Source organism: Ictalurus furcatus, chromosome 2 (genome assembly GCF_023375685.1).
Source record: "Ictalurus furcatus strain D&B chromosome 2, Billie_1.0, whole genome shotgun sequence".
NCBI classification, from domain to species: domain Eukaryota; kingdom Metazoa; phylum Chordata; class Actinopteri; order Siluriformes; family Ictaluridae; genus Ictalurus; species Ictalurus furcatus.
Genome location: NC_071256.1, coordinates 30,181,280 through 30,207,997, shown reverse-complemented (window position 1 = coordinate 30,207,997; position 26,718 = coordinate 30,181,280). Strand labels below are relative to the sequence as shown.

At 37.9% G+C, this 26,718-nt stretch overlaps 2 protein-coding genes across 2 annotated transcripts; both read right to left on the bottom strand.

The window, feature by feature from the left end:
* Positions 1 to 10,951, bottom strand: lat (linker for activation of T cells). Its single transcript, XM_053613813.1, has 13 exons — positions 9,832 to 10,951; positions 6,901 to 7,005; positions 6,725 to 6,767; positions 6,235 to 6,263; positions 4,251 to 4,305; positions 4,118 to 4,170; positions 3,911 to 3,943; positions 3,737 to 3,800; positions 3,417 to 3,478; positions 1,986 to 2,033; positions 1,823 to 1,879; positions 719 to 787; positions 1 to 571 (listed from the first exon to the last, which is right to left on the bottom strand). The coding sequence occupies exons 2-13, from the start codon at positions 7,001 to 7,003 to the stop codon at positions 552 to 554; spliced, it is 636 nt and encodes a 211-aa protein (XP_053469788.1). The 5' UTR covers positions 7,004 to 7,005; positions 9,832 to 10,951; the 3' UTR covers positions 1 to 551.
* A 132-nt stretch (positions 10,952 to 11,083) lies between these two features.
* Positions 11,084 to 26,386, bottom strand: spns1 (SPNS lysolipid transporter 1, lysophospholipid). Its single transcript, XM_053613793.1, has 13 exons — positions 26,190 to 26,386; positions 23,504 to 23,710; positions 22,379 to 22,444; positions 22,160 to 22,296; positions 21,836 to 21,987; positions 20,157 to 20,223; positions 19,906 to 20,048; positions 18,967 to 19,119; positions 18,351 to 18,540; positions 16,902 to 16,967; positions 16,688 to 16,786; positions 16,432 to 16,600; positions 11,084 to 12,179 (listed from the first exon to the last, which is right to left on the bottom strand). The coding sequence occupies exons 2-13, from the start codon at positions 23,706 to 23,708 to the stop codon at positions 12,109 to 12,111; spliced, it is 1,518 nt and encodes a 505-aa protein (XP_053469768.1). The 5' UTR covers positions 23,709 to 23,710; positions 26,190 to 26,386; the 3' UTR covers positions 11,084 to 12,108.
* Between the last annotated feature and the right edge of the window lie 332 nt (positions 26,387 to 26,718).

Genomic DNA, 26,718 nt, shown 5'->3' with positions numbered 1-26,718 from the left:
CCCCTTGGCCAGTTTCCCTGTCTTTTACCACTAAGTACAGTGTTTTCCCTGCTCCGTGGAGGTACTCCGGGACCAAGGTTGGGAATTTCTGCTTTAAACATGTTTCCATACGCATGTTCCATATTTGAGACCGACACTCATGGAGAAACGTGTTTGGTGGTGCATAATTTATTTCAGCTATCAGACAACAAAGTTACAGAGCATTACATTACTTTACATACAACAGCCGAAGAACAACTGATTTCGTCGCAATTATAATTAAAAAATGTTTTCAGTCAGAAAATATGAGTGAGTAAAAGTTAATATTCTCAGGAATTGTCAGCAAATCCTGTCAACAGGACATATGAAAAAGTATGGTGAAATATTAAAGAGTTCTAATTTTCTTACAGAATAAATTTCTTATGATTATTCTGTCCATCTGTCCAACATTTTTGTCCACATTTAAATCTGTGGACAAAATGTGAAGCTCAAGTTTCCTAAACAATGTGATTTTATGGTGTAAAAAGCCTCTTGTGTAATCCTGACGGTGATTCAAGTCTTGGTGTTTCCGGTCAGTCCAGGTGGTAGTTAACTGGAGCAGGTAAGGAGAGAAAGAGAGAGAGAGATAAATAACGTTTATAAGCTATATTGCATGTGCTTTAAAGTGCATAGTATAACCTCATAGCGGGTTTACACTGAATAAAGAGTCATCATTAGCATCAAAGAATGTGAAGCTTACTTTGTTTAGGAGCGTTTACATAGTCAGAGCTGCCCTGGCCGTCACTGCTGCAGCTCTCAAGTGATCCAACTAGAAGGAAACATACACAATAGTTCAATTTCCTTATTAAGATTACTTAATAACTCAATGCCCTATTTATACAGTCTTATCTTTAGTCTGCGCCCAATTATCCCATTCTTCTGTAATCCCAATATATTTTAATGATGTCTTAAACTCTACTTTTCTCATTTTTAAATCCCATTAGATTCAAATTTCCTCACTTTGGAATCCCCTTAAAACCCATTTTCAGCCCCTTATCTTCATGATTTTCTTTCTGGTATTTAAAACATTTTCCAAGTCCCTCACTGGCATTCCACTTCTGGTAACCAAGCTGTGCAGATCTCACCGCACCGTGGCTCTGGATATTTTACCATTCCTTAATTTATTGTTCCTCATTCTCAAGTTCACAGACGCCTGCAATCGGCTATTTTTGAAGTTATTGTCAAGAGACCATGTCCAATTGTGCTCCATGGATAGCTGTGGCACCTTTAGTGACAGTGTAAACCAGGGGTGTCCAGTCTTATCCGGAAACGGCCGATGTGGGTGCAGGTTTTCATTCCAAGGTGTGGCTCCTGCTTGGTCGGAATGAAAACCTGCACCCACACCGGCCCTTTGTGGATAAGATTGGACACCCCTGGTGTAAATGCTATTCTGTTGTGCCAATCTGGAGCCTCATAGTTAATTGTAAACATTCTCAATGGCTCAGACATTTATTCTCGTCCATTTGTGGCGGTAGTGAAGACACAAGTGACTTTTATCTGCAGAACCAGAATGCAATATTTAAGTGTGTCATTTGGCGCGCGATTTGATCCAAAGGCACTTACAATTGGACTGGAATACATTTCTGTGAATGTAAGCACACAACCTTCTAATTAACAGCTTAAACCCTTAACCAATGAGCCTCTATTACCACCAGTGAGGATCTAGTGGATCTAAAGATACTGTAAACCCACAGCTACTATTCCAAACTCATTAAAAGTCCTCCAAACCAAAGCACAGATCCAAGACTTCAAACTGAAGGTCACGTATAAAGAAACAGTGTGAAATAGACATCTTCAAACTTACCAGGAGTTTCAGTTGCAGGTTCTCTGTCCTCATTGACATTTATATAATGCTGACTGTCTGTGAGCACAAACATGTGAAGAGATTAGATGAAATTGGTGTTAAATTGTGCAGCGTGTGATGAGTCACTGGGACAAGCCTATTTGAACTCCAGCCAATATCCTACCTGAATCATCGTCGTTGTCATCATTGTCAATGTTCTGGTAACTCTGGCCTAGAAAATCAGCATAGAAACCACAAGGACCTTTTGAGTTCACCACTGTACGAAGAGCTGCGTTTATTTGTTCTCATGCATTAAATTCCCTTACAAGGTTAGCGTATGAATTTTACATGTGGCTTTTAGATACTTCACGTTAAGTTTCACACACGTAGGGCATGTCGTTTTATTTTCACGTTGCCACATGCACCTTCAAATGTTTTTCTGTGTGATCAAAAACATCACAAGCAAAATGTATGTGATATTTCCATAAGAGTTTTTTTTTCTTCTTCTTTTTTTAAAGTGCAAAAGTTTGCATTCCATATAAATTATGGACAGAAATATTCACATTATCTGGATTTAAAACATCCAAAAGTAAAAATGAAATCCATCCTGGAGGAAGTCAGAAATATATGGCAATGACAACAGAAAAATTATTGAAAAGAACCAAAAGAAAGAAGTCCAAGTTTTCTTCAAAATTATTGAAAAGAACCAAAAGAAAGAAGTCCAAGTTGTGTTGTGGCCTTGAGTGAATAAAAAAAAAAACAAAAACAAAAAACAAAACAAAAAAAACTGTTCAAACCTGTCTGGTCTCTCTTAACACACATTCTTCAAAACAAGCTTAATCCAGAATCTTAAAGACAAGAGCAACGGGTAATGATTTTTTTCTCACCATTTTTATTTCTTGCTTTAATCAATAAATAGTGGAAATATTACGATAATAGAATTGATATATATGTATTTTCAAAGGATGGTGCGTGGTCTCTTTTTGTGTCAGAACTTCTGTTATAGAAAACGAATCAACCCCTTCTGACTGGATTTGAAAATTACCTAATTACATAACACTCAGAAAGGGAGAGGCAAACTTTTGACCTGACATCGCTTTGATCACTATTATCTCAATATAGATTAACTGACCAATTTTGTTGAATGTCAAGAATGTCTGGGAAAACTTAACACACTAAATGTCTCCATGTTACTACCTTGCTAAATGACTTTACTTACTTTACTTCATTTAGTTCTTTAAAAAAGGACAATACAAATGAATCAACATCAGTATTTATGATGTAAATGTGTCAGATTTAGCCAAATAGATCATTTTTCATCTGCTGTCCTTGGCTATGTTGATGTTAAAACAAAAAGAACAGATATGACTGGAAGAAAAGAATAAATCCACAAAACAACATTAAAAGAACACATAATGCTGGAAAAAAACAACAACCCATACACAATTAATTATATATACATATTTTATACATTATGTCCTAAGGGTGTGCAAACTTTTGCAACTGTGTTCTGGTATCAATCCCTGGCTGATTTTCCATTGTTTATCTCAAAACATTTGAATGTGAACTAAGATTTTGTTTTAAGCCTTAATAGTGAAAAATTTCTTCGACTAACCGGAATTCAACGAAGACGCGAGATTCTGCTGGGAAACATTTTGGTCATCTGGTAACACGTCCCTAAAAAGAGCAATGTAGAGGAGTTTGGAACAAATCCAATCATGTTTACACAAGCGTTTGAAGAAGTCTAATAAAAATTAGACAATCACGTGGAAGATATGTATGTATTTATTTATCCATTCAATCAGAATTTGATGATTTTGCTCAGTGTTATGTTCCATGATCCTAATGTGGGTCTTGAACTGAAAATGTTTAAAGCCAGATCTGGACTAAACTGTTCCATTAAGCAATCCATATAAGAAAAAAACATGTTCTTACAGATAGTCCGGGTAGTCTGGGGTCTTTTCGGGAGGCTGCTCATAGCTTTCTGCATCGTTTTCCACTAGAGACACAACGTATAATCAGTACATTCAACCCATAACACACCTTCTCTTGCTCAAACTTTAGTAAACAAGTAGACAAGAACAATAAGTAAACATTCTCCCCCCTCACCATGTTGGTTGATGTAATCACTCTGGCTTCCACCTTGATTAAACAAACAGTTCAAACAGAAATAATTGACTGAGGTCTGAACACTTGAACTGAGAACAGTTTCATTTGCATTGCAGTGTAACTTTTAAACCTAAAGGTTGAATATGTTTTGTATAAATGTACAGGAAGCAAGTGTTCCAAAGAAAACAACAAGTGTTACAATCTCACCATCAGAGGAGGGACAACTCGAGATCCGTCTCGTGTCAGGCATCGATGGAGAACTGATAACATGGACAACATGAGGCTCATGTGCATAATTTACAAGTGTGAATGTGTGTTCATAGATGAAGAGCAGACTCACGTCAGCTGGTGTTGAGAAGGCTGAACTGGTACGACAGTGAAAGAAGGACGCTCTACTAAGAGATGGAATGGAGGAAATCAGCTGCACTCATCAATCATCAAAAGTCAGAAATACAGCTTGTCTATTTACTGTTTACTATCAAAATAGCAATGGTCACACCGTATAACTATTTACACCCCCAAAACACCAAGATAATAAAGGCACACCTTGTTTTTAAAGCATCATTAGCTAAGCTAGCCAGCCATGAACACAGACCATGCTAATGTTGCCAGCTACAGTATACATTCAACTTTATTCTACCTCTCCTCTAGAAGCTAGGTAACTTTAGCATCTTGCCAGTGTCTGTTAAGCTAATCATTATATCATACAACTAAAACGAAGCACTAACAAGCTAATGTTACATTGTATAAAATTGTATCCAAGGTTGCTAGCAAGCTACCTGACAACACCACAACATCATTGGTTGTGAAAAGCAGGAGTCAGGTTAATGGGAATTGGCAATTTCTAAATTTAGTGCAGAAATAAAATGCTCATCAAGGCTTGTCTGCAAATTTACTGAAGGAAAAAAGGCTACATTAGTAAGTCTACAACTAAGTCTAGTTGGAAAAACACACAAGCTCAATCACATCAAAGGGCAATTTATCTTAGCCAATACACCAGCTGGTATGTTTTTGAGAGGTGGGAGGAAACCGGAGAACCCAGAGGAAACCCACATGACCATGGTGAGAACATGCAAAACTTCACACAGACAGTAACCAAGCTCAGAATGAAACTGAGGACCCTGGAGATGTAAAGCAGCAACACTACCCACTGTGCCACCATGCCACCCTGTGCAGTCTATAATGAATCTAATTGTACATAAACTGATCGATAGGGGGCATGGTGGCTTAGGGGTTAGCATGTGTGCCTCGTACCTGCGAGTTTGGGGGTTTGAATCCCGCTTCTGCCCTGTGTGCATGAAATTCTCCCTGTGCTTCAGCGATTTCCTTCAGGTACTCTGGTTTTCTACCCCAGTCCACAAACATGCATTATAGGTTGACTGGCATTTTCAAATTGTCCATAGTGTGTGTGTGAGTGATTGCACCCTGTGATGGCTTGGTACCCTGAGCTCTCTGGGATCGGTTCCAGGTTCCCCTGTGTAGGATAAGTGGTATGGAAAATGGATGGATTGCTGGATGTTTGACAGGGAAGTTGGAATGCTATAAACAGACACGTTAACGTGGCAGTGCTGCCAGTCACTATGCTGCAGACAGTTTCAGCTCCTGTTTGTATCTTTTACTGACCAGCCGTAGTTGTTCATGATGTGATACCTTAAGACATCCTTCACTGTAGAGTCTACAATGTATCTACATACATTCCTTCTACTCACCTTCTACATGAGTGTGATAAGATGACATACTAATGTACTAATGAGGTACTAATGTAATTCATCAGAGCTTAATCTTAAAATCCCACTATCTTTTGTCCAGAGAAGGTTCCCATTTTGAGTCTTGTTCCTCAGAAAGTTTCACACGCCATGTCCATTTTTCCTTGCCACAGTTCTCTATGCCTTGCTCATAAGGAATCTAGATCAATCAGAATCTAGATTGAGCAGTGGTGGCTTGGCGGTTAAGGTTCTGGGTGACTGATTGGAAGGTTGGGGGTTCAAGCCCCAGCACTGCCAAGCTGCCACTGTTGGGCAGCTAACTTTAACCCTTAACCCTCTCTGCTCCAGGGGTGCTGTATCATGGTTGATCCTGCTCTCTGACCCCAGCTTCCTGACATGCTGGGGCATGTGAAGAAAAGAATTTCACTGTGTATATGTTATAAAAATAAATAAAGGCTCATTATCTAGAATGGGGTCTGTTGTTAATTGCGGCACATTTTAGTTTCACATTAAGATATGCCTTGTTTTTTATATATATATATATATATATATATATATATATATATATATATATATATATATATATATATATATATATATATATATAAAATTACTTACCATGGCGGAAAACTGTAAATCCTTGGCCCCTGTAAGAAGGAAGAGAGATGTGAGACCGAATACACACAAACAGAGGTATATGCCACCAATGTCATCTAGCTACAAATGGTGGAAGTCAGTAAAAAAATCGGATATAAGAAGCGAGATAAGGTTTGAAGCTAAAATGTTATAGTCATTTATAGTTTTTATTATTTGTGTGTAAAGCTGGAATACTATGAATAAAAATGGTAAACGTGAATCTCAGTAGAAGAATGCAGGCATGTTTATAAATAGCTAAAAATAATGCTTAAAAAAGAATTTTTGTTTGGTTTAAGAGTTCTAGTTGTCTTTCATTTCTAACCCTTTCTGGAAAGGATACCCTCTTTTGTAGAGTTCTATATAGAACTGTTAAATATTTCTCCAGAGGGAAAACCTAAAGACAAGTATGAAGTATGACCAAAGCAGAATGGAAGAGGTGAAGCAGAGCAGCAGCGGTTAGATCATCTCTTACGGTGCATAACTGTTGCGTGGCTCATGTTGTTGTCTTATATATGCTACAATAAAACAAAGGGAAAAGTATTATTTACGCAATGCTTTATAGGAAAGATCGAGTTAATACTTACTGTGTATTGTGTTTCAAGTGATAGAAGGATCTACTTTGTGTACATCCTTTATTTCTTATCTTACTTGGTTGGCTGTTTCCTTTGCAGTTCAAGCAAAGACCAGTCAGGAAGATGAGCAGCACAACAACTGCCACACATACCACAGTCAAAAGTGCAGTGGAATCCATACCTGAGAAATTATTCAGCATTTTAATTAACTTGTTTCATTAAAAAACAACAAAAAAAAAAACAAACAACAATACTAATCAATCTTAAAATTTGAAAATGATATGAAACAAAACACTTTTACACTTGTCCTCTGAAACACTTTTACACATGATTATTCTCGCTGCTGCACAGGTATTATGGACTGACTTAATTACAACCACATTTTACTTTCAGCTCGCGGTAAATCTGCTCTCACACGAGTTACATTTTATATAGCTATTATTATTATTTAGGTTAAGAGAGCACGCTTCTGCCCGTAAAAATAACATATCCGACTATTTGGGTTTTCCGTAGCTTCCAGTTTTAGTTTTCAAGAACTACTTTTCTCATCATTAATTTACAGACGTAACGAATATAGATGTTGAACAAACTGAAGTCCCAGAAACCACTTCATACTTTTGCATTACATTAGTTTCACTGAACTCACGGAATAAACGCTTTAAGATAAAGAACTGAATGATAAACAAGGAGAGGGTTTCCTACTCGTATGAGCGAATAAGTACGTAAAGCTTTATTTATATAGCACCTTTTAAAACAGTGTTTACAAAGTGCTTTTCAGAAGACATATACATACATGCATATGACAGTAGATGCAAGAAAATGAAATAAGTCGTAATGAAAGAATAAATAAAAGAAGTAAATGATAACAAGCAAATAAAGACTGAAATGAAAAGATACAAATAAAATCGAGTATGGAAATGAAATGGTTGAGGAAAGGCCCCATTGAACAAATGCACTTTGAGATGCTTTTTAAAAGTGCTAAGTGAATCAACTGCACGTTTTCAAGGAGAGAGTAAGGGCACTTTTGCGCTCATGTGCAAAATTGATAATGATTGTTCTGAGGACAGCTCTACCTTTGAGGTCGGATGAAAATCACAAAGCTTTCATTTTAAAACGTCAAGCTCTTTCCTCAGCTAGGAAGTGCTGTTCTCTAGCCTGGCTCAATGGCAAACTTTCTGCGCATTCAGAAGTGCTTTTAATTTTTTGACGTAATGTAGTTAAAAAAAATAAAAAATAAAAATTAAAAAGCCAGGCTGTCACCATTTATATGGTGTTAGCAAAAAATGCTTGTGGTAATATTAACAAAACCTGCCTAGCGTCATAAGTTATATAAACCATAGGGCCTTTTGATTAGATTATTAATAAGCTAGATGGCTAATTAGTCTTAGCTGCAAACATTCTTGGTAACTAGCATGTTTGTTCATTTTTCAGTAGTGGTATTAAATTACAAAGCTCCATGACATATATAAACTATTAATATTTTTGATCAGCATCATTAGCTTGTTAGTTAGCTAGCCATCTAGTTAGAGTTAATTGCAGACATTCTCGATAACTTGCATGACTGTTAATTTCAGCTAAGTAAAATGTAAAAATAACTTTAAAAAAAAAAAAAAAAAACAACTAAAAATCTCAGTAAGCTACCTAGCACCATATGTTATACAAAAAAACCAACTCGTTTAGGTGCTAGTGTTAGCTTGTTTGATACCTGGATGGCTATGAATGATAGCTCACTTTTTGGATTTTTGAAAAATCCTGCTTGTTGATAGTCAAACTATTTTGTTGGAAAAATGCAAAGCTACCTCCGAGGCAGTTTTTTTTCTTTTCTTTTCTTTCTTTTTTTTTTAAAAAAAGTTCTGCCTGCTTGTTACTATTCGATTTTCTTCCGTCCCTGAGGTAGCTCTGTCTTCCAAAAAATATATTAATTGGCAATTTTGCATGACTGTTCTTTTTTGTTAAGTTACTTTTTACTTACTTTCTCTTTCTTAATTTATACTAATATTTCTTTTGATTGAGTTTGTTCTAAAAATTTTGCTAGGTTTACATATTTGTTCATGGAAACATTTCTACTCAAATACATGTAATGAAGTGACATCAATATGTGAAGACTAAATTATTGCAGCTACACTTTAACAGTTACACAATCTAATTAATCTCGTGGCATCAGTATCATTACAGTTCTGTGTTCTCAGCCCATGTTGCCGTGACTTTATGTATGCATGTGAGTGTGTTCATTGCCAGGAAACGGATTTCCTGTATTTTGCAGTTAGATGAGAAAAAGGAGAAAAAAAAGAGCACATCACAAGAAATTGACTTGGCCTAGGCCTCTCTGCTACACCTACATCTGCATGGCCTCTTTCACTCCAACCCCAAAAACCAGGGCCACAGCATATCCACCTCCATTTTGTGCCACCCCATGCATTTCTAAATGCCAAGGTGAATCTGAATCAATGCTTACTGAGTGCCCACACTATGGACTATCACTGTGGACATTTTCATAACATTAATGTAACTGCAACTGTAATGAAATAACAGAAATCAAGAAAAGGAACTGCATCAATGCTTGTTACGAAATCACATGTACTATTATACACTTTCATCAAATGAATCATGTAGAGTTCAGACATAAATACAGTTTAATAATCTTTAATAAGCTTAACAATCTTTTATTTCAGTGTCAACAAAAAAGAAGGAGGAAATGTGTCAAAAATGAGGTTTCCTTAACAGACATGATGTGGTGTACCACTGCAAGACCATCTGCCCAACAAAGGACCTTTGGACACCAAGAACAAACGTGTAAAGCTGATTCATCGTGATTGTGAACAAAAGAACAGACAATTTGGTGGTGTCTTTGAGACTGAAAACAGTGGGTAGCCACTGGGAGCACTTACTGATTTAAAATCATACTCACTATTGTTTTGAAATTGTTCTCTCAGGCCAAACAGTGCAATGAAGCAAAACGTGCACTTTAACAGGTATTACAATAGGACCAAAAGTTAAAAGGGCTTACCGGCACTGTCGCAGCAGGGGATAGGATCTGCCTGTCAGGGTGCTGAGCTGAACCAGAGGCCAGTTCTCACGAGTCACACACCAGAGCAAATTCACCACCAGTTCACGCTTTGAGTTTCACCATCTTGGTTCTCCTACTTTTTCATCTACACCTAAGCCTCTTGTCGCTGTCTGACTTTCAGTGCTTCTATCTCATCAGTCCAAACAGGTCATAGTCTGTTTAAGCAAGCACATCAGTCATATATGAGTGTTGTAGAGAAATAGGCCATCCCTAAACTTTTTCTTTCTTTATCTTTCCTGTGCCCGCTCGCTCTCGCTCCTCATAGGCTCTTTCTGAATGTCGTCGTAGCCTCCACCTCCACTTTCTAAGCTAATCTCTCTGAGTGGTTCCTTGCTCATTCATCTGCCTGGCTTCAGCTCTGCCCTTCTTCTTAAAAATTGTTCATTTTTTTTTTTGTTGTTCTTTTTTTTTTTAGCTTGTGCTTTGTATTAAGACTCATTATTTCCCACACTTCTTTCAGCAATGTAGACACTTCATTTCACAGCATTTAATATACACAAGCAAAATGAACAAACTTCAGAGATATCCCTGTTATATACTTTCAGAAACAATTCTGAATTTAACACCTTTCATCACTAAAGCATCACAATGTACCATAAATCTTCCTTTTATTATTACATAAGCACATCTTATTACGCAGAAACATTCTGCGTAATAACGATCACACAGAGATCATAACCTCCATGTAACCGGTTCACTTTTCTGAAAAGAACAGAAATGACAGATTTGACTTCTTTTCAGAGTTTCCCCTTTTCTTCAGCTGCCAACCTCTTGACATTTAGCTTCCATGCATCTCACACTTGTGTTAAAGGAGTTGCATAAAATCATCACTATACCACTACAGCTCAGAACAGTCAAGAACTGTTTTCATGTTGCATTTGCTCGGCTAATTTGCAATGTAGTGAGAAATTTACCAAATCTCTCTCTCCCACCTACAAACAGGAAACCACAGCAACTGAAGACAACATCACACTCCCCATCAGAGAGAGAGAGAGAGAGCAAGAATGTGAGAGAAAGAGAGGTAGGATGAGTTACACTGATGGAAAGGTGATTGCAAAGGACAAAGCAGAAAATAATTTGTTAAGAGCAAAATTTTAAGCCTTTGAACTTATGGATGAATATAGTACTGTTGCGGAGTTTTAATAGTATACAGCCTTCAGATTATGTGAAGAGAAAAGACAACAAACACACATGTGCTGAAGCTTAATTTAATGATTAAAAAAAAGAACCATGCTTTGCAAAACTCCTCCATTCCCAAATTACAGCTTCTACAAAAAAAAAAAAAACCATCAAGAAAACTTTTCATAAACACACCATAGACTTCTTTAAAAATAATAATAATAATAATAATAATAATAAATTTGAGAAAAAAAAAAGAAAAAAAGGAATGAGTTTCTTTGTTTAAGTGGCACAAAGATGTTTTCTCGTTGACCGTATTGGATTTAAATTAAGAATCAGGGCAAGTTTTAATGTGCAAAATCATAAAAATCAGACGCTTGGGCAGAAGCTGAAGGGGAGATGTTTGATATACATCTGGATTTTAATCTTAACAACAACAAAAAATTAGCTAGAACTGGATTAGTATATGAGGTGTTATATTATAGCATGTATAAAAGGTCATCCAGGTAACATAACATTACATGTCAATGCATAGTCATGTCCTTATGATTATGTAGTGCGATTACAGAAAGGATAGTAAAATGATGTTTATTTAGTCTGTACAGCAGCTAAATTAATAAACAAACCAGAAATGTTGGTTTAAAAAACAAAAAAACTAAACAAAAAAAAAAAGCAACAACAGTTTAATCTCCTTTATTGGTTTGAGGTTTAAACACTGTGTGCTTTTTAACTCTCAGAAAAATTTCTTCCTAGAATGTATGTTCTTCCAACCCCTTTCCCACAATTCCACAAGTCTTCAGCTTTCCTCAGTAAGAGACACAGCTCTTCTCCGAATGCTAAATGCTGGAGAGGACAAATCCTTCAGAAGTGCAGTGTCACACTTTCCCATGGTTAGTCATGTTCCCAAAAAATAATAACAGTGTTAATAACATAAACGTAACATAATAAATTATCCTAAAAATCCCTGAAGGGGTGAAAGTTCAATCAGTGACTATATTCATCCCATACTACTCCAGCAGTGGTGTTAAGCTCAGCGACATCCACGTGCTTCCCCCAGTGAGGTGAGCATTCTCTCGCTTCCTCCATGTCCTCGTTTACTCAAATTAAAACACTTGACACTGACACCTTGGTGGATCTTCCTCTCTTAGGGACAATAATCGGTGCGTCATCTAGAGAAAACATGACATTTCACATTTAGCTGTAATCGTGTGGCACATTAAAAGGAATAATCTTTATCTACCACATCTGCAGTTGACAAGAATGAACATTTCTCTGTATTAAGAAATTAACAGAAAACCTGTGTACTTAAACATTCATTATATAACTGTTTTAAGTTATATAGAACATTTTTTTTGTAGAACTCCATCTTTCACTCAAATATACAGTATTTGTAAATCAAGCTATAAATATGTATACAGTGCCCTCCACTAATACTGGCATCCTTGGCAAATATGAGTAAATAAGGCTGTGAAAGTTTGTCTATTGTTTAACCCTTTGATTTTTTTTGTTTAAATAATTCACAAAAATACTCTGCTCTCATGGAGATCAAACAACTGCAAACACAACAGGTTTATATATAAACAAAACTGTTAAATATAGGTTGTTAAACTATTGGCACCCCTGTGAATTCATATGAGAAATATATTTACGTATATTCCCATTGACAATTTACATTTTTTTTTAGTACATCTGGGTGACTAGGAACAGGAAATTGTTCAACCATGACGTCCTGGAACTGGACGTGTGTCTATATCGTCTCAATGCACTGTGATGAGGATGGTTCGACTGGCCCAAAAAAAAAAAAAAATCTCCAAAGGATCACAGCTGGAGAATTGCAGAAGTTAGTTGCATCTTGGGATCAGAAAGTCTCCAAAACTACAATCTGAAAAAAAAAAGAGTCACCTACATCACCACAAGTTGTTTGGAAGGGTTTCAAGAAGAAACCCTCTACTCTCTTCCAAAAACAAACTCGAGCATCTTCAGTTTGCCCGACACTACTGGAACTTCAAATGGGATCGGGTTCTATGGTCAGATGAAATCAAAATAGAGCTTTTTGACAAACACCAGAGGTGGTTTTAGTGCACACAGAGAGGTAGCCATATGGAAAAGTACCTCATGCCCACAGTTAAATATGGTGGGGGCTCTTTAATGTTTTGGGCCTGTTTTTCTGCCAGAGGACCTGGACAATTTGTTAAGATACATGACATCATGGACTCAACAAATATCAACAGATATTAAATGAAAACCTGACTGCCTCTGCCAGAAAGCTTAAAATGGGTCTTGGTTGGATCTTCCACTAGGACAATGATCCAAAAACTACATTAAAATCAAACACAAAAATGGTTTACTGACCACAAAGTCAAGGTCCTGCCATGGCCATCCCAGTTCCCTGACTTCAAACCCATAGAAAACCTGTGGGGTGAACTGAAGAGGAGACTCCACCAGCATGGACCTGGAAATTTGAAGGATCTGGAGAGATTCTGTATGGAGGAATGGTCTCAGATCCCTTGCCATGTATTCTCCAACCTCATCAGGCATTATAGGAGAAGACTCAGAGCTGTTATCTTGGCAAAGATAAACCTGTGTTTTGTTTGCAATTGTTTGAGATCCATGAGAGCAGAGAATTTTTGTGAATTTTTTTTTGGGGGGGAACAACAAAAACACAAAGCACAAATCAAAAAAGGTTAAAGAATTTTCACAGCCTTCTTTGTGCATACTTATTAAGGGTGCCAATTTTAGTGGAGGACTCTGTGACTCTGCCTTTCAGAGATGGAAATATTTTCTCACAAGGAATGGTTATGTTACCAATTTATTTGTGTGGATTTGATGTACAATCCACCTTGAAAGTATTGGGATGACAATGTCAATTCTTTTGTTTTTGCTATACACTAAATACATTTGGGTTTGAGATGATGGATCAGAATTTCAGCTTTCATTTCCTGTTATTTACATCTAGATGTGTTAGCACAGAACATGGCAGATTTTGTTTTTCACCCACCCATTTTTTTTTTAAGTGATCAAAAATATTGGAACACGCGACTGATATGTTTCTTGTTGTCCAGATGTACCCTGTTAGATTGATGATTTAAACAATTAACAGCTCTGAATGTCTGCTCTTGGTTTGAGTCCTGGGTTTTGCCTGTATTAAAAAGGATAAACCAACAAAGACCAGAGAGCTGTCTCAGAGAGCAAGCCATTCAGAAGCCGAGAAAAAAAAAAAGCACAAATTTATCCGAGTCATTGCATAAGCATTGGGCACAGCCAATACAATAATCTGTAATGTCCAGAAAAAAAAGACAGACAGACAGACAGACAGACAGACAGACAGACAGACAGACAGACAGACAGACAGACAGACAGACAGACAGACATTGAACAAGGAAACATCAGCAGTTGATGACAAACACTGTGAGAGCTGTGAAGACAACCCCAAAAACAACAGTCAGTGACATCACCAATATCCTCCATAGAGCATGGGTGAAGGCATCACATTCCACCGTTTGAAAAAGAGCACAAATATAGGTCATACCACAAGACACAAACCACTCATATGCACAAGAATCAGAAGACAACATTGGAATTCTCAAAGAAATACAGAGAACCACAAAAGTTCTGGAACCAAAATTAACCTCTACCAAAGTGATGGAAAGGCCAAGGTATGAAGAAAGGATCTCCTCATGATCCAAAACATACAAGCTCATCTGTAAAACATGGTGGAAGTAGTGTCATGGCTTGGGCCCAAAACACACTGCCAACACAACAAAGGTCTTTATCAGGGGAAAAAATGTGGAAGGTTTTAGAACAGTTATTGCAAGCAAGGGAAATGCAACCAAATATTCAGTGTTATTTACTTGAAGACGGTTCAAATGCTTTTGCTCACCTATAAATTGGGTGCTCTGAAAACTGAAATTCTGGTCTATTTTCCCACATAAATTTACTGTTTTATTAATCTCAAACCCAAATGCCTTCAGTGCATGTATAGCAAAAACAAAACAAAAGAACCGGCTTTGCTGTTCCAATACTTTGAGAGGAGACTGTACATGGGTGGCACAAAACTTTTAGGAAAGCATCATTACTTCGCTTTTGCAAAGTTGTAAACATGACAAAACATCTTTGGTAAGACTTCTCATATGCAGCTCATCCTTAGACATTTATTGTTAGAGTTTAAATCACAGCGCTGTTGAATTCTCAATTCTGATTTGCTGACAGATGTTCTGAGGTAATAATTTTTTAGTAAATGCACAGTAAAAGTAGTTCCAGTCAGGTCTTGACCGCATTACAGTTCCATATCACTTCGCCAGGTTAACTGAAATAACAAAAGATAGGCTACTGTCCACCACAGCACACACATTTAACAAGAAACAAAATGAGAGAAAACTACAATTCTCCAGAAATATGTAAAGAATAATTGATGACGGGCCGCTGAAGTATTAGGAAAATAATGTGCGCCTGAGGTGGTAATGCAGCCATGAGGCGAAGCGGAGGCTTGAGTCTGCTAAATGAATAAATGTATATGTAAAAAAAGAAAGAGCGAGAAAGAGCATGTGTAATAATCCGGTGAATCAATATTTATTTATTCATTGTATTTTCTGCAGTAATAAAAAATTTTTAAAACCCTGTGAACAAGTAGGCCTATCGATATGTATTTATTTATTTGTTCTATTGAACGCTCTCTCCAATAACTGCATATCAGTGGCTGAAGCCTCCATTACTACCACTAAAAGTTTTTTGGGAATTACCAACGGAGGCTTGAGATGGGATGCGAAATAAATCAGTTCCAGACACAAGAGCGTTTTAAAAGACAAAAACCTGACAAATGTCTTGAAATAAAACATCTGAACAATGTCTTGAGGCGTGGTGACTGTGGTAATGATCGACTCCGGTCCGTTGAATAAACCCGGTGTGCATCATTTTTAATAATTCAATTATTCCTTACGTAAATGTTGTTTTATGTATTTTGATTTTTACCCTAATTTATTCGTGGCCAATACCCACCCAACAGTTAGGTTCCCCAGTCATACAAATGCTACCAGCTGAGGAGAGAGAAGGCTAATCACATACGTCCTTCAAGACAAGTGAAGTCAGCCAAGCACACATCTTTTTAAACTGCTACTCACGCTGCGTTACCGGGCAGCGTAACACATGGAGGATATCACTATCTGCCGTTTCTGCATGCATGAGCTCACAGGCGCCCATGACTGGCTAGTGTTGCTGTGATTGGCAGGGGGAGAAGAGAGAGAATAACACCCCTCTCACCCAGAGAGGACTGCCAATTTTGCACTTTTGGACTCCCAGCCACGGACGGCTGTGACATCGTCGTTTACATGATTACTTGATTAACAAGTGATGGTAGCTGAACAAAATACAGATACCAAAAGAAGCACAACTCATTTTAGTGTTCCTAGCAAATAGTCCACTAACCTGAGGGAACATAGTTCTCGGCACGGTGCCGGTCATTTTCAATAAAAAGTGCTGTTGTAAGGAAGAAGGCTCCGCCCACCACGGCAACAAAAGAACAGAGCAGGAGAGAGATCTGCAATGAGCGGAACTGCCACATGTAAGAGTCTGCCTGCTTCAGTGAGTCTGAGACCTAACACAGGGAAAGAAAACCAGCGAACTATTAATAAAGTGATACAGCAGAGAGAACTGCATTTCATTGTGTGTATGTGACACATACCACTCCTATGAGGTAGGGACTCCCTGCATCTCCTAGCAGGTGAGAGAGAACGATTTGGAAAGCCTCTGCTGTGGAGCGCCGTGTGGGGACGACAACGTACTGAGAGAGTGAGAGAGAGAGAGAGAGAGAGAGAGAGAGAGAGAGAGAGGTGATAAACCTTTAATGGCATGCCTCAGCTTCTCATAAATATAAGAAAGTAGAGGAGGAAGCTTACCAGCAGGATGTCAGCCACGATGGCCCAGTTCATTGAGAGGAACATTTCACCAAAAAAGATGAAGACCTGAGTCAAACAAGAAATGTACACAAAGGTCATTTGTCTAAGACACTGCCACATCTAAGGAGGTAAAGGTGCAGCATTCAATCTACAATGCAGATACACAAACACACACACACACACACACACACACAATGAATATCACTTTTCTATCTGAAATACTATTAGAATTTTTTTTTTAATATTTGGCATATTCAAAAACAAAAAGCACTTTGTTTTACTTGAGGTCTTATGTTCTACTTTTCATAACCTAACAAAAAAGACAAGAAAATGCATTTCTTAAAGTCGAACAAATAGGGCTGAATAAACACAGCTTTTAAATATATTTCATGTATCCATTTAAGTTGAAAAAGCAAAGTGGATACACTATATTATACACTCACCTCACACTCAACTACTTTATGCACATTTGAGGTTTAGCTACAGAAATAATGTAACTGCAACTTACATACAGTCGTCGATCACTTTATTAGGCACACTTGCGTACCTCTTGATCATTCATACAGTTATCTAAATCAACCAATCATGTGCCAGCAGTGCAATGCATTAAAGAATGCAGATACAGGTCAAGAGCTCCAGTTAACCTTCGTGTCAAGCATCAGAATGGGGTAAAATATAATTTTTCATAACTGGAGTATCAGACAGACTGGTTTGAGATTTTCAGTCTCTAGCGGTTACACAGAATGCTGTGATGAACAAAAAACAGCCATTAAGTAGCAGTTCTGTGGGCAGAAGCTACAAAATTGACTTCTGCATGATTTTATGCATTGCACTGCCACCATATGATTGGCTGATTAGATAACTGCTGATTGATCAGGTGTAAAGGTGTTCAACCAGGCATTCAGGTGTACAACATTTTGACCTTCTGTGGTTGATACAAACGTGTAATGATGCTGTTAATGGTTGCCCAGTCTGTGGTAGTATAAAATGAGAACCAGTGGTGGCTTAGTGGTTAAAGGCTCTGGGTTACTGATCAGAAGGTTAGGAGTTCAAGCCCAGTACTGCCAAACTACTACTGTTGGTCCCTTGAGCAAGGCCCTTAACCCTCAATTGCTCAGCTGTATAAATGAGAAATGCAAGTCGCTCTGGATAAGGGCGTCTGCCAAATACCTTAAATGTAATGTGAATGAAAAATCGGAGGCTAAATTATTCCAATTATTATTCCATTAAACATTAATCTTTTTACTTCATCTCTTTATTTAAACATAAGGCACCGAGCCCTGATGAAGAATAGAAACATAAAGGGAAAATAAGGATGGGGAAAAAAAAGTGTTAGTGGTGTAAAACACTGTGCAAAGTGTGAAAAATGAAACGTGAGAAAGAACGATGAGAGTGAGAAAAAAAACAAAGATTGCACACGTGTTAGTAGCACATATGAGGCAGACTCACGTAGGTAGCGATGGTGCTGCCCTGGGCAAAGATGATGGCTAGATAGAGGAAGGGAGCAGCGAGGAGGAGGCCAGCAGCACATACGAGTGGATCAGCACGTTGTGTTTTCTGCCTCAGACGATGACTGACTGCTCCACCCATCCCTACACCCAACACGCCCGTCACACACGTGATGATGCCAAAATATATACTAGGGAGAATAGAACAAGGGTGTTAGAATTATCAGACACTGACACAATAAATAGGAGGCATAATGTGTGTGAGTGAGTGAGAATGTAGATGGTTTTTTTTTAAAAAAAAAAAAAAAAAAAAAAAAACACAGACTGAAACCAAAAGAATAAGTTTGTTTTCAAACTTATGACAACAATAAGAGCAGCATTATGGTACAGAAGATGAACTGACACTGTTCATATTAAAATGACAACAGCAATGAACTAAAACATCTGCAACATCTGTGCCCCATATGATCAGAAATCTCACTACTAGTTCCAGTTTCATGCTGCTGGAACTTTGTGCAGAGATAAAAAGGCCTTTGTGTCCATAAAATGGGATTCAAGGCATGTATTAATGTGACGGTGAGTGAGTGTGCATGCATGCGTGTGTGTGCATGTGTAACCTGTCAGAGGTGTCACAGGGCTCCTTGACACATGGCTGCTTCTCTCCAGTGAAGACCGCTGCTCTGAAGAGGAAGGCAGGAGCCCAAAGAGCAAGCGATCCGGTGACGAAGGCCACTGCCGTGAAACCAAACGTCGACAGAACAAAACTCTTACTTCAGAAAGAGAGAAGGAGAGATGGGGCACAGTTAAAATATGGATATATGGGGCAACAGAAAAGCATACTCCTGATTTTTGCGAGTTTGAACCCTGACGATGCCACAGCCACCCATGGCCTGGAGCCTAGAGACTTTCTGGGTGGTAGGAGTGGCATACTCTCTCTCCCCTTTCAATCACAGTGACACTAGCGTGGATGTCTGAGATCACACATGTGGAACAGGGCAGATAGCGCTTTCTTCAGAGTGTGTCACTCTGCCCTGTGATGCGACATGAGCAGCAGTCCAAAAAGTCCCAGAGGAAGGACATATTAGCTCGAACCTTCCCAGTTGGCAATTGTCATGTAATGGAGAGAGTTAACTAGTGGGTGGAAAGATCAAATTGGGTACAATGTGAAAATAAGTAAATTATAAATATAAATATAAATATATATTATATATATATATATACATATATATATATATATATATATATATATATATATATATATATATATATATATATATATATATATATATATATATATATATATATATAATAAAAATTTTCATCTGTTGCTTTTGAAGAATGAATCAAGAAGGACAAGAACATTCGATTGGCAATTTTCAAAGGTTGTCTATGCTAAAATGACTTGACGATTGATCTCAAGATACCCTGTCAGTCAAGTAAAGTCTGTAGACTAAGCAGTGAACCAAGGACTACAGAATAAAGACTGGCAAGTGTAGTTTATTTAATAGTATGAAATGCACGAAATGTGCAAGCTGCAAAATCAGAACACTACTCACTTCCTGATGAGAGCCTTCATGTCAGTGAGCCAGCTGGTCCTGTGCAGGGTGTGCTCGGGCCGAGCCTCTATAGCACCACGCTTTGGTTCCTGCACCACAAACACCAGCAAAAATACCGCTAAAAGACCCAGAGCAGGCGTCACCTGGCAGACAGAGAAACAAATGCATGGAGGTGTAATTACAAGTGTGAATGTCGCCTCAGAACGAAACTGGAAGTTTGCATATGAAACACGATGTGCGAGAAGACTTACCCTCAGAGCCCAGTGCCAGTCTTTCGCCCTTTTATCCACTGCTGATCCTACTATATATCCCAGACCACTGAAATTTGTCGGAGAGAGAAAGAGAGAGAGAAAAATAAACGAATGCCATCATATGGTAAAGTCTGAAAAGATGTGGAAAAAATGTCTGAATGTTTGAACCCTTGTTAGGATGACAAATTTTTTTAGGCTGGTCTGCCTCGACGATCTAGCAACGCTCGTCAATGTCAAAATGTTTGAAATGGCCAATGAAATCAAAGAGGGCAGGGCTTTACTGTTCAGAGAAGCTCCATGCTGCTTCAGTTGTAACGGTGAAAGAGTACGAGGCAAGATGTAAGCTAAGTAGCTAAAGTTTAATATTTGACAACTGTTTCACGACAGTAACGCTAGACGGCTGACAGTAATATCCAGGGATGCAAACATTTACCTGATTCATGTAATGTAACGTGTTATTGTCAATGTGACGAGTCGTTCTCAGACTATTAGGCAGAAGGTGAAGAATGAATGTGTGCATATTGTGAATGAATGCAGTGAACGTGTTTACCTGACTCTCCTGACAACCTATCAGTAAATTCAAGAAAATAATTCGTAAAACTAAAAGTGGGAGAGTTATCATCCTCAGACTTCAACTAGAAAATGGTCAAACATGTGGATTTGACTCAAGTGTGTTTTTAGGTTGTGGTTAGGACAAATCCATTTATTAAAATAAAAATATATTATTTGCAAATCTAGTTCTTTAACTAATTTTTATTCCTTTAATTCTCTTTTCTGGATAATAACCCCCCCCCCCCCAAAATAAAAAATCAGTTATCATTTACTTCCCCTTACATCAGTCCAAACCCAAATACTGTTACTTTTCATCACATAAGTGGATATACCCCCGCCCCCCAACTCTTTTCCACTCTATTACAGCTCTATTCCATAAAATGACAGAAGGTAGTGATCATGAGCTTTAAAGGTGAACTATAAAGGCGCCATAAAAACTATACTCCAAGTGGCCATATGAGAGCTGTGTTTCATATGGACTGCTTTTCTGTACATCTGTGTAAACAGTCTTCAAAATCCTCCTTTAGCTGACACGGTCATTTATTGGACCTTTATTACATAGAGAACTAAAAATGACAATTACATTTGTGACCCCAGTGTTTAGGATGTGGTTACGGCCTTGGTTGTATGCTTGGCACGTGCTCAAATGATGTTATTGTCACGCAGTTTGCATCACTTCTTTGAGTTGACATGATAGTCACGGTCTCTGATTTACAGTGGAAATGAAGAACAGGAAGTGAGTAAACCTCAAAAACTGAGAAAACCTTTAGTTCCTCAAAAGATTTCTGACCCAGAGTGGTTGCACGTCTAGGATTTTGAAAGCTTTAATTAGTGTTTTGAATGGGATATACGCACTGATTCTAGGGGGAGTACTCAGATCATTTTTATGATGCCAATTAATAAATGCTATACTATAATGTGGGATACCATCACTATACTCTACAACATTGATATACAAAAAAAATCTTTGAATAGAAATCACAGGTTTCATCACTCTTGCTTACAGCTCTTCAACAGCTAAGTGTAAGTTGCAACACTGTTGCAATGTTTTAAAAAAATCTAATTTAATGCTCTGAAATCGTGCAGCTTTACTGTTCCAGGTGGAAACACCTCGGTATTTCTCTCACCTGCCCACGGGGATGGCAAAATAGAAGACAGAGAGCATGCAGGTTCTCCTCTCCTTGATGAAGAGGTCTGCGATGATGGTGGGAGCGATGGTGGAGTAACTGGCCTCGCCGACCCCCACAAACCCCCGCGTCACCAACAACGCCCAAAAATGCTGTCACGCAAAGACACAGACCGCAATTAATCAACACCAGTCACTTAATCATACACAGAGATTATAAAGATATACTTTGACTGTGAAGTTGTTTAGTTAGCAAATGTATTTACAGCACTTTGTAATCACTTTGTAGTCACTATTAGGGAACAGGTTTAGTTATGGTACTAACATCTTTGTCGACGTAGGAGCTGGCTAAAGTCACTAAAGACCAGAAGCTGATGCCCACACACATGATCAACTTCCTGTTGTACCTGTCACCCAGATAACCAAAGACAGGAGCAAGAAACATGTAGCTGCAGATAAAGACTGAGAGTACAGGGATACAGTTAGTTTTGGCACAACAACAACAAAAAATAATACTAATAATAATACTAATAATAATACTTACCAGTCTGGAGCAGCCCAGATTTGCCATCACTGATGTTGAAGAACTTTTCAATATCAGGAAGCACACCTACAGGATTGGACACCAGAGTCACAAATTTTAAGCAAATTAATTCAATTCAATTCAATTTTATTTGTGTAGCGCTTTTTACAATAGACATTATCTCAAAGCAGCTTTACAGAAATATCAACACGGTATACAGATATTAAAAGGTGCAAATTTATCCCAACTGAGCAAGCCACTGAGTGGCGACGGTGGCAAGGAAGAACTCCCCAAGATGTTTTAAGAGGAAGAAACCTTGAGAGGAACCAGACTCAGAAGGGAACCCATCCTCATCTGGGTAACAACAGATAATGTGAAAAAGTTCATTATTGACTTATGTGAATTCTGTATGGCCATAGAAGCAGCCGTAGTCCCAGCAGTCAGGAACTGGAGTAGATTAGAGCTCCATCCAGAGGCAGGACATCCGAAACGGATCAAAAACAGATCACAAATTACAAAATATTTACTGGTCAGCTTCCTTCATATTCGCACATTTTCATTTTATTGGGAAAATCTGAATTTAGGAAGACAGTTTTAGCAATTTCTTGACCAGAGCTCATTTATAAGAGATAATTTATTTAAATGTGAGTTCTTGATTAAATAAAATATAAAACACTGTGGGTCCGAAAGTGCTCCCTATATAGAGCTAACTGTACCAGATTACAGCTGCTCTAGCTGACTGGAGCCCAGACACTCAAGGGTTCATTGACATTGATAGTGTATTACAACACTTGAGAGGGAGATCCCGTGAACCTCACATGTGATGCATCAATAGCCTTGGGCAACTTTTGCTCAGCGTAATGCTGAACTGTTTTCTGAGCACTGTCAGAAAATGAAAGTCATGAGATTTCAGGGATGCCAATTTCCAGTCTATTCATTCTCTCTATATTTAGACAGTTCGGTGGAAATCATGAGACTTGCCAATAACCTGACATGGTACTTCAGAAAGGAGTATTAATGCAGGTGGTTTGGAGAATGCCATCAATTTGGTTTAATTTTTACAGTCTTTGTTTTCTTAAAAATGAATAAACTCTACCTAGTCAAGTATATCTGAATGTCACAATGTGGATGCACTGTAATATATACCTGCTACAGTGAATCTGTCCATATAGTTCAGCAAGTTGATGTAGCAGAGGACTGCCACGGTCATCACCGCTCTCTTACTGGACACCCCACTCGCACACTCTGCCTCTGGCTGATTTGACGGCTCCTCCCTCTTAATGTCTGTCCCCTCCCCATCGTCATCGGAGAAGAACGGTGTGGTATCTGCGGTCGGCTCGACGAACGACATCGCTGTTGTACACACAAAAGACACCCCAACACCCACAAAACACATACATTAATAGCATTAATGTAAGATAGTTTTTCAACACCAAAAAGAGCCTAAAGCATGCACAAGGAGCAACCAATAAAAGTTTCAAAGTTAAACTCGTGTGTGCTGATCCATTTCAGAAAACTAGTCATAAAGCAGAAGTGCACAGGAGAGGTGGTCTGTGGCTTCGCATCTTCAGACCAAGTACATACAGCTATGTAATGAACACATATAAGAGGAAGTTTACCAAGAATACACCTGAATGCAATGCAGAAATGAAACCTGACAAACTTTCAAAATTTCAAATATACATTTTTAACTAAAGTACTTTGGCATGCACTTTATTTAAAACACGCACTGGACTACTTGCACCTACTCAATCTATATAATCTAGAAAATGAATTAAACTGTGTGCATGAGTGTGCACATACAGTCACCCAAATGTCAGCACAAATTCAGTTATCTGGAATACAAAATTGAGAACCTGTAAGATGTTCCCTCTCTATGGTCCTGTGCTTTTCTCATTACAAAATCATTGGGTGCGTCTCAATCAGCTCCCTAGTTCAGTAGTCAGGGCACGGATCAGGGAGGCGGCCACTTTAAGGGCTGTCTCGATCGCAAAATCTTTCCAGTGCACTGGAATGTTCGAGCCCTAAAAAAAAAATTTAAAAAAAATCCCACAATGCACCAGGGAACCTTGATGCTCACTCTGTTCCCTTAATGGAAACTAGAAATGACCATACTTTCCGAAGCCTCTCAGCTCAATTTTTTTTTAAATAAATAAATAAATAAATAAATTTATAATAATAATAATAATTTTAAAAAATGGCGGACAAACTCTGACAACTTAATCTAAAATCTTAAGTGGCTTGTTATTGTAGCGCTCAAATTATTAATTACGTTAGAATTTTTTTTTTAAACTTTATTTGACGTCCTATGTGCAGTATGTTTCAGTCTAATGACTTAAGTGTTAAACGTTTTTTTAAAAATCCACTAGCTAGCCTGCAATTCTGCCTGAAGTACCATGACAGAAACGCGTGTGATTACGCTAACAAATTTATAAGACATAATGTCAGAAATATATGGTCCTCCTTGTCGTTGATAAATGCCAGTGGTGACGTTTTACAGCGCGAGTACGTAGTTGTGTCGTCGGAAATTGAGTCATCAGTGTCCCAGTAAATAGCGAGCCAAGATCCTTACCAGAATATGTACACGATATACTGATTCACCACCGAGCGAGCTGATTGAGTCGCACCTATTGACTGGCTGATCCCAGTTTTAATCAAATACAAAAACTGGCAGGTTGACTTATTTTGTATTTGTTAAGTGACGTATGGAGCCAGGGTGCAGAATAAATAATGAACTGAATTGTTATTCCTTTTTTTTTTAAAAACTAATAAAATGAGGAAAATTACTGATAGAAATCTAACATATTCATGACCTTATTTTTAAAGGTAAGTTTGAGTGTGAAACACTGTAAATCCTTAGGATAGAGTGTAAACATATTTTTTTAATAAACAGGTCTTTTAGTGTTGTTAGGTTTCACAAAGACTTGATTGATTTGCAATTAAAAGTAACAATGTTTGATGTACCAACATAAATAATGGATTAAAAAAAAAATCCTGTTCTGTATGTGTACATCTATAAATGTGATATTGCTATTAAATTGTATGCTCATCCTTTGCCTTTATAACCGTTACAGTCACTTTGCATATTCTGTAAACAGCTTGTGGATCCTCTCAGTTGTAATGTCCATCCCTCTTTTCTTGGCATCTGGAATTCTGCCAGAAGTCATGCATGACTTGTTCAAATCAGGTCCGGAGACAGAAACTCGGTCATAGCATGCCTATTTATCCTCATGTTTGTATTGCAGCCTTGTTGTTGAATGCACACACATTTTTCCTAAACTTACTGCATATTTGCGGTCACCTATAGAGAGGACATGAAATGCAAATGTTTGTGCTATATAATAGTGGTTTTTACTTCCTACGCCAGACAGCTGAAATCGTACAGATCTGCATTTATTTCTGCTGACCAAACGTCTCTATATCCTGACTATTGACCAACAGCTGGGGGAAAAATATGTAGGTTACTTTAGCAGAGCGTGCACAACGGCTGACTCTCTGACGATAAAAGACAAGACGATATTATGTAATAGTAAATCTGAAGCAAACGATATTTAACAACAGCTTAATAAGGGAATTGTTTCCAAAGCGTAGACAGTCTAACTAACAGGGGAAAAAATATTTGTATCAGTAACATTAAACCATTTAGCTCACATTAATGAGCATATGAAAATTATTAATATCAAACTGAGACAATGAAAGCCACATGACATACTTGTTAGTGTAATTAGACACAGATTAAAATAAAACACATGAAGACTGAATGAATAAATCTGTTAGTTGTGTTGGTTATACTGTGATGATTATCAGAAGCGGCAGTGCTCCGGTTGTTTACCTGCAGTTGCGGGGTGAAGTCACTTCAACGCTGAGCTGAAGCGGCTCTACTGGTTTAAACGTATAAATGTTAGCTTGACTGACACGCTAACATTTTGGTTGAAAAAATCCCAAGCAACCCGTTAATAAACCGTTTTTTTGTTGTTGCGTTGTCTCTGTTGTTGATCTGAAACTGCACTACGGGGCCGCCATCTTGAATCAGTTCCGAATTTTCGTTACATCCTTTTATCTTACGTCATTCCCTGTCGATTGGCCAAGGGGTGAAACATCTGCATAAACCACGCCCCTTTGACACAAGACCGTTAATAAGGCGAATATAGTCATCACATGACAACGTGCTAACTAAGCTACAAGCTACTCACAGTCCACTGTTATTGTTGTATATTTATATATAAGCATATTATTGATTTATTATCCAGTTTGACACAAAAACACGAGGCTATAAACAATGTCAGCTTAGGCCTAATGTGGTCTGAAAGTTCAGAAATAGAAAAGCTCAAATGTCTCCTATAAATAATGAGTTTAATATT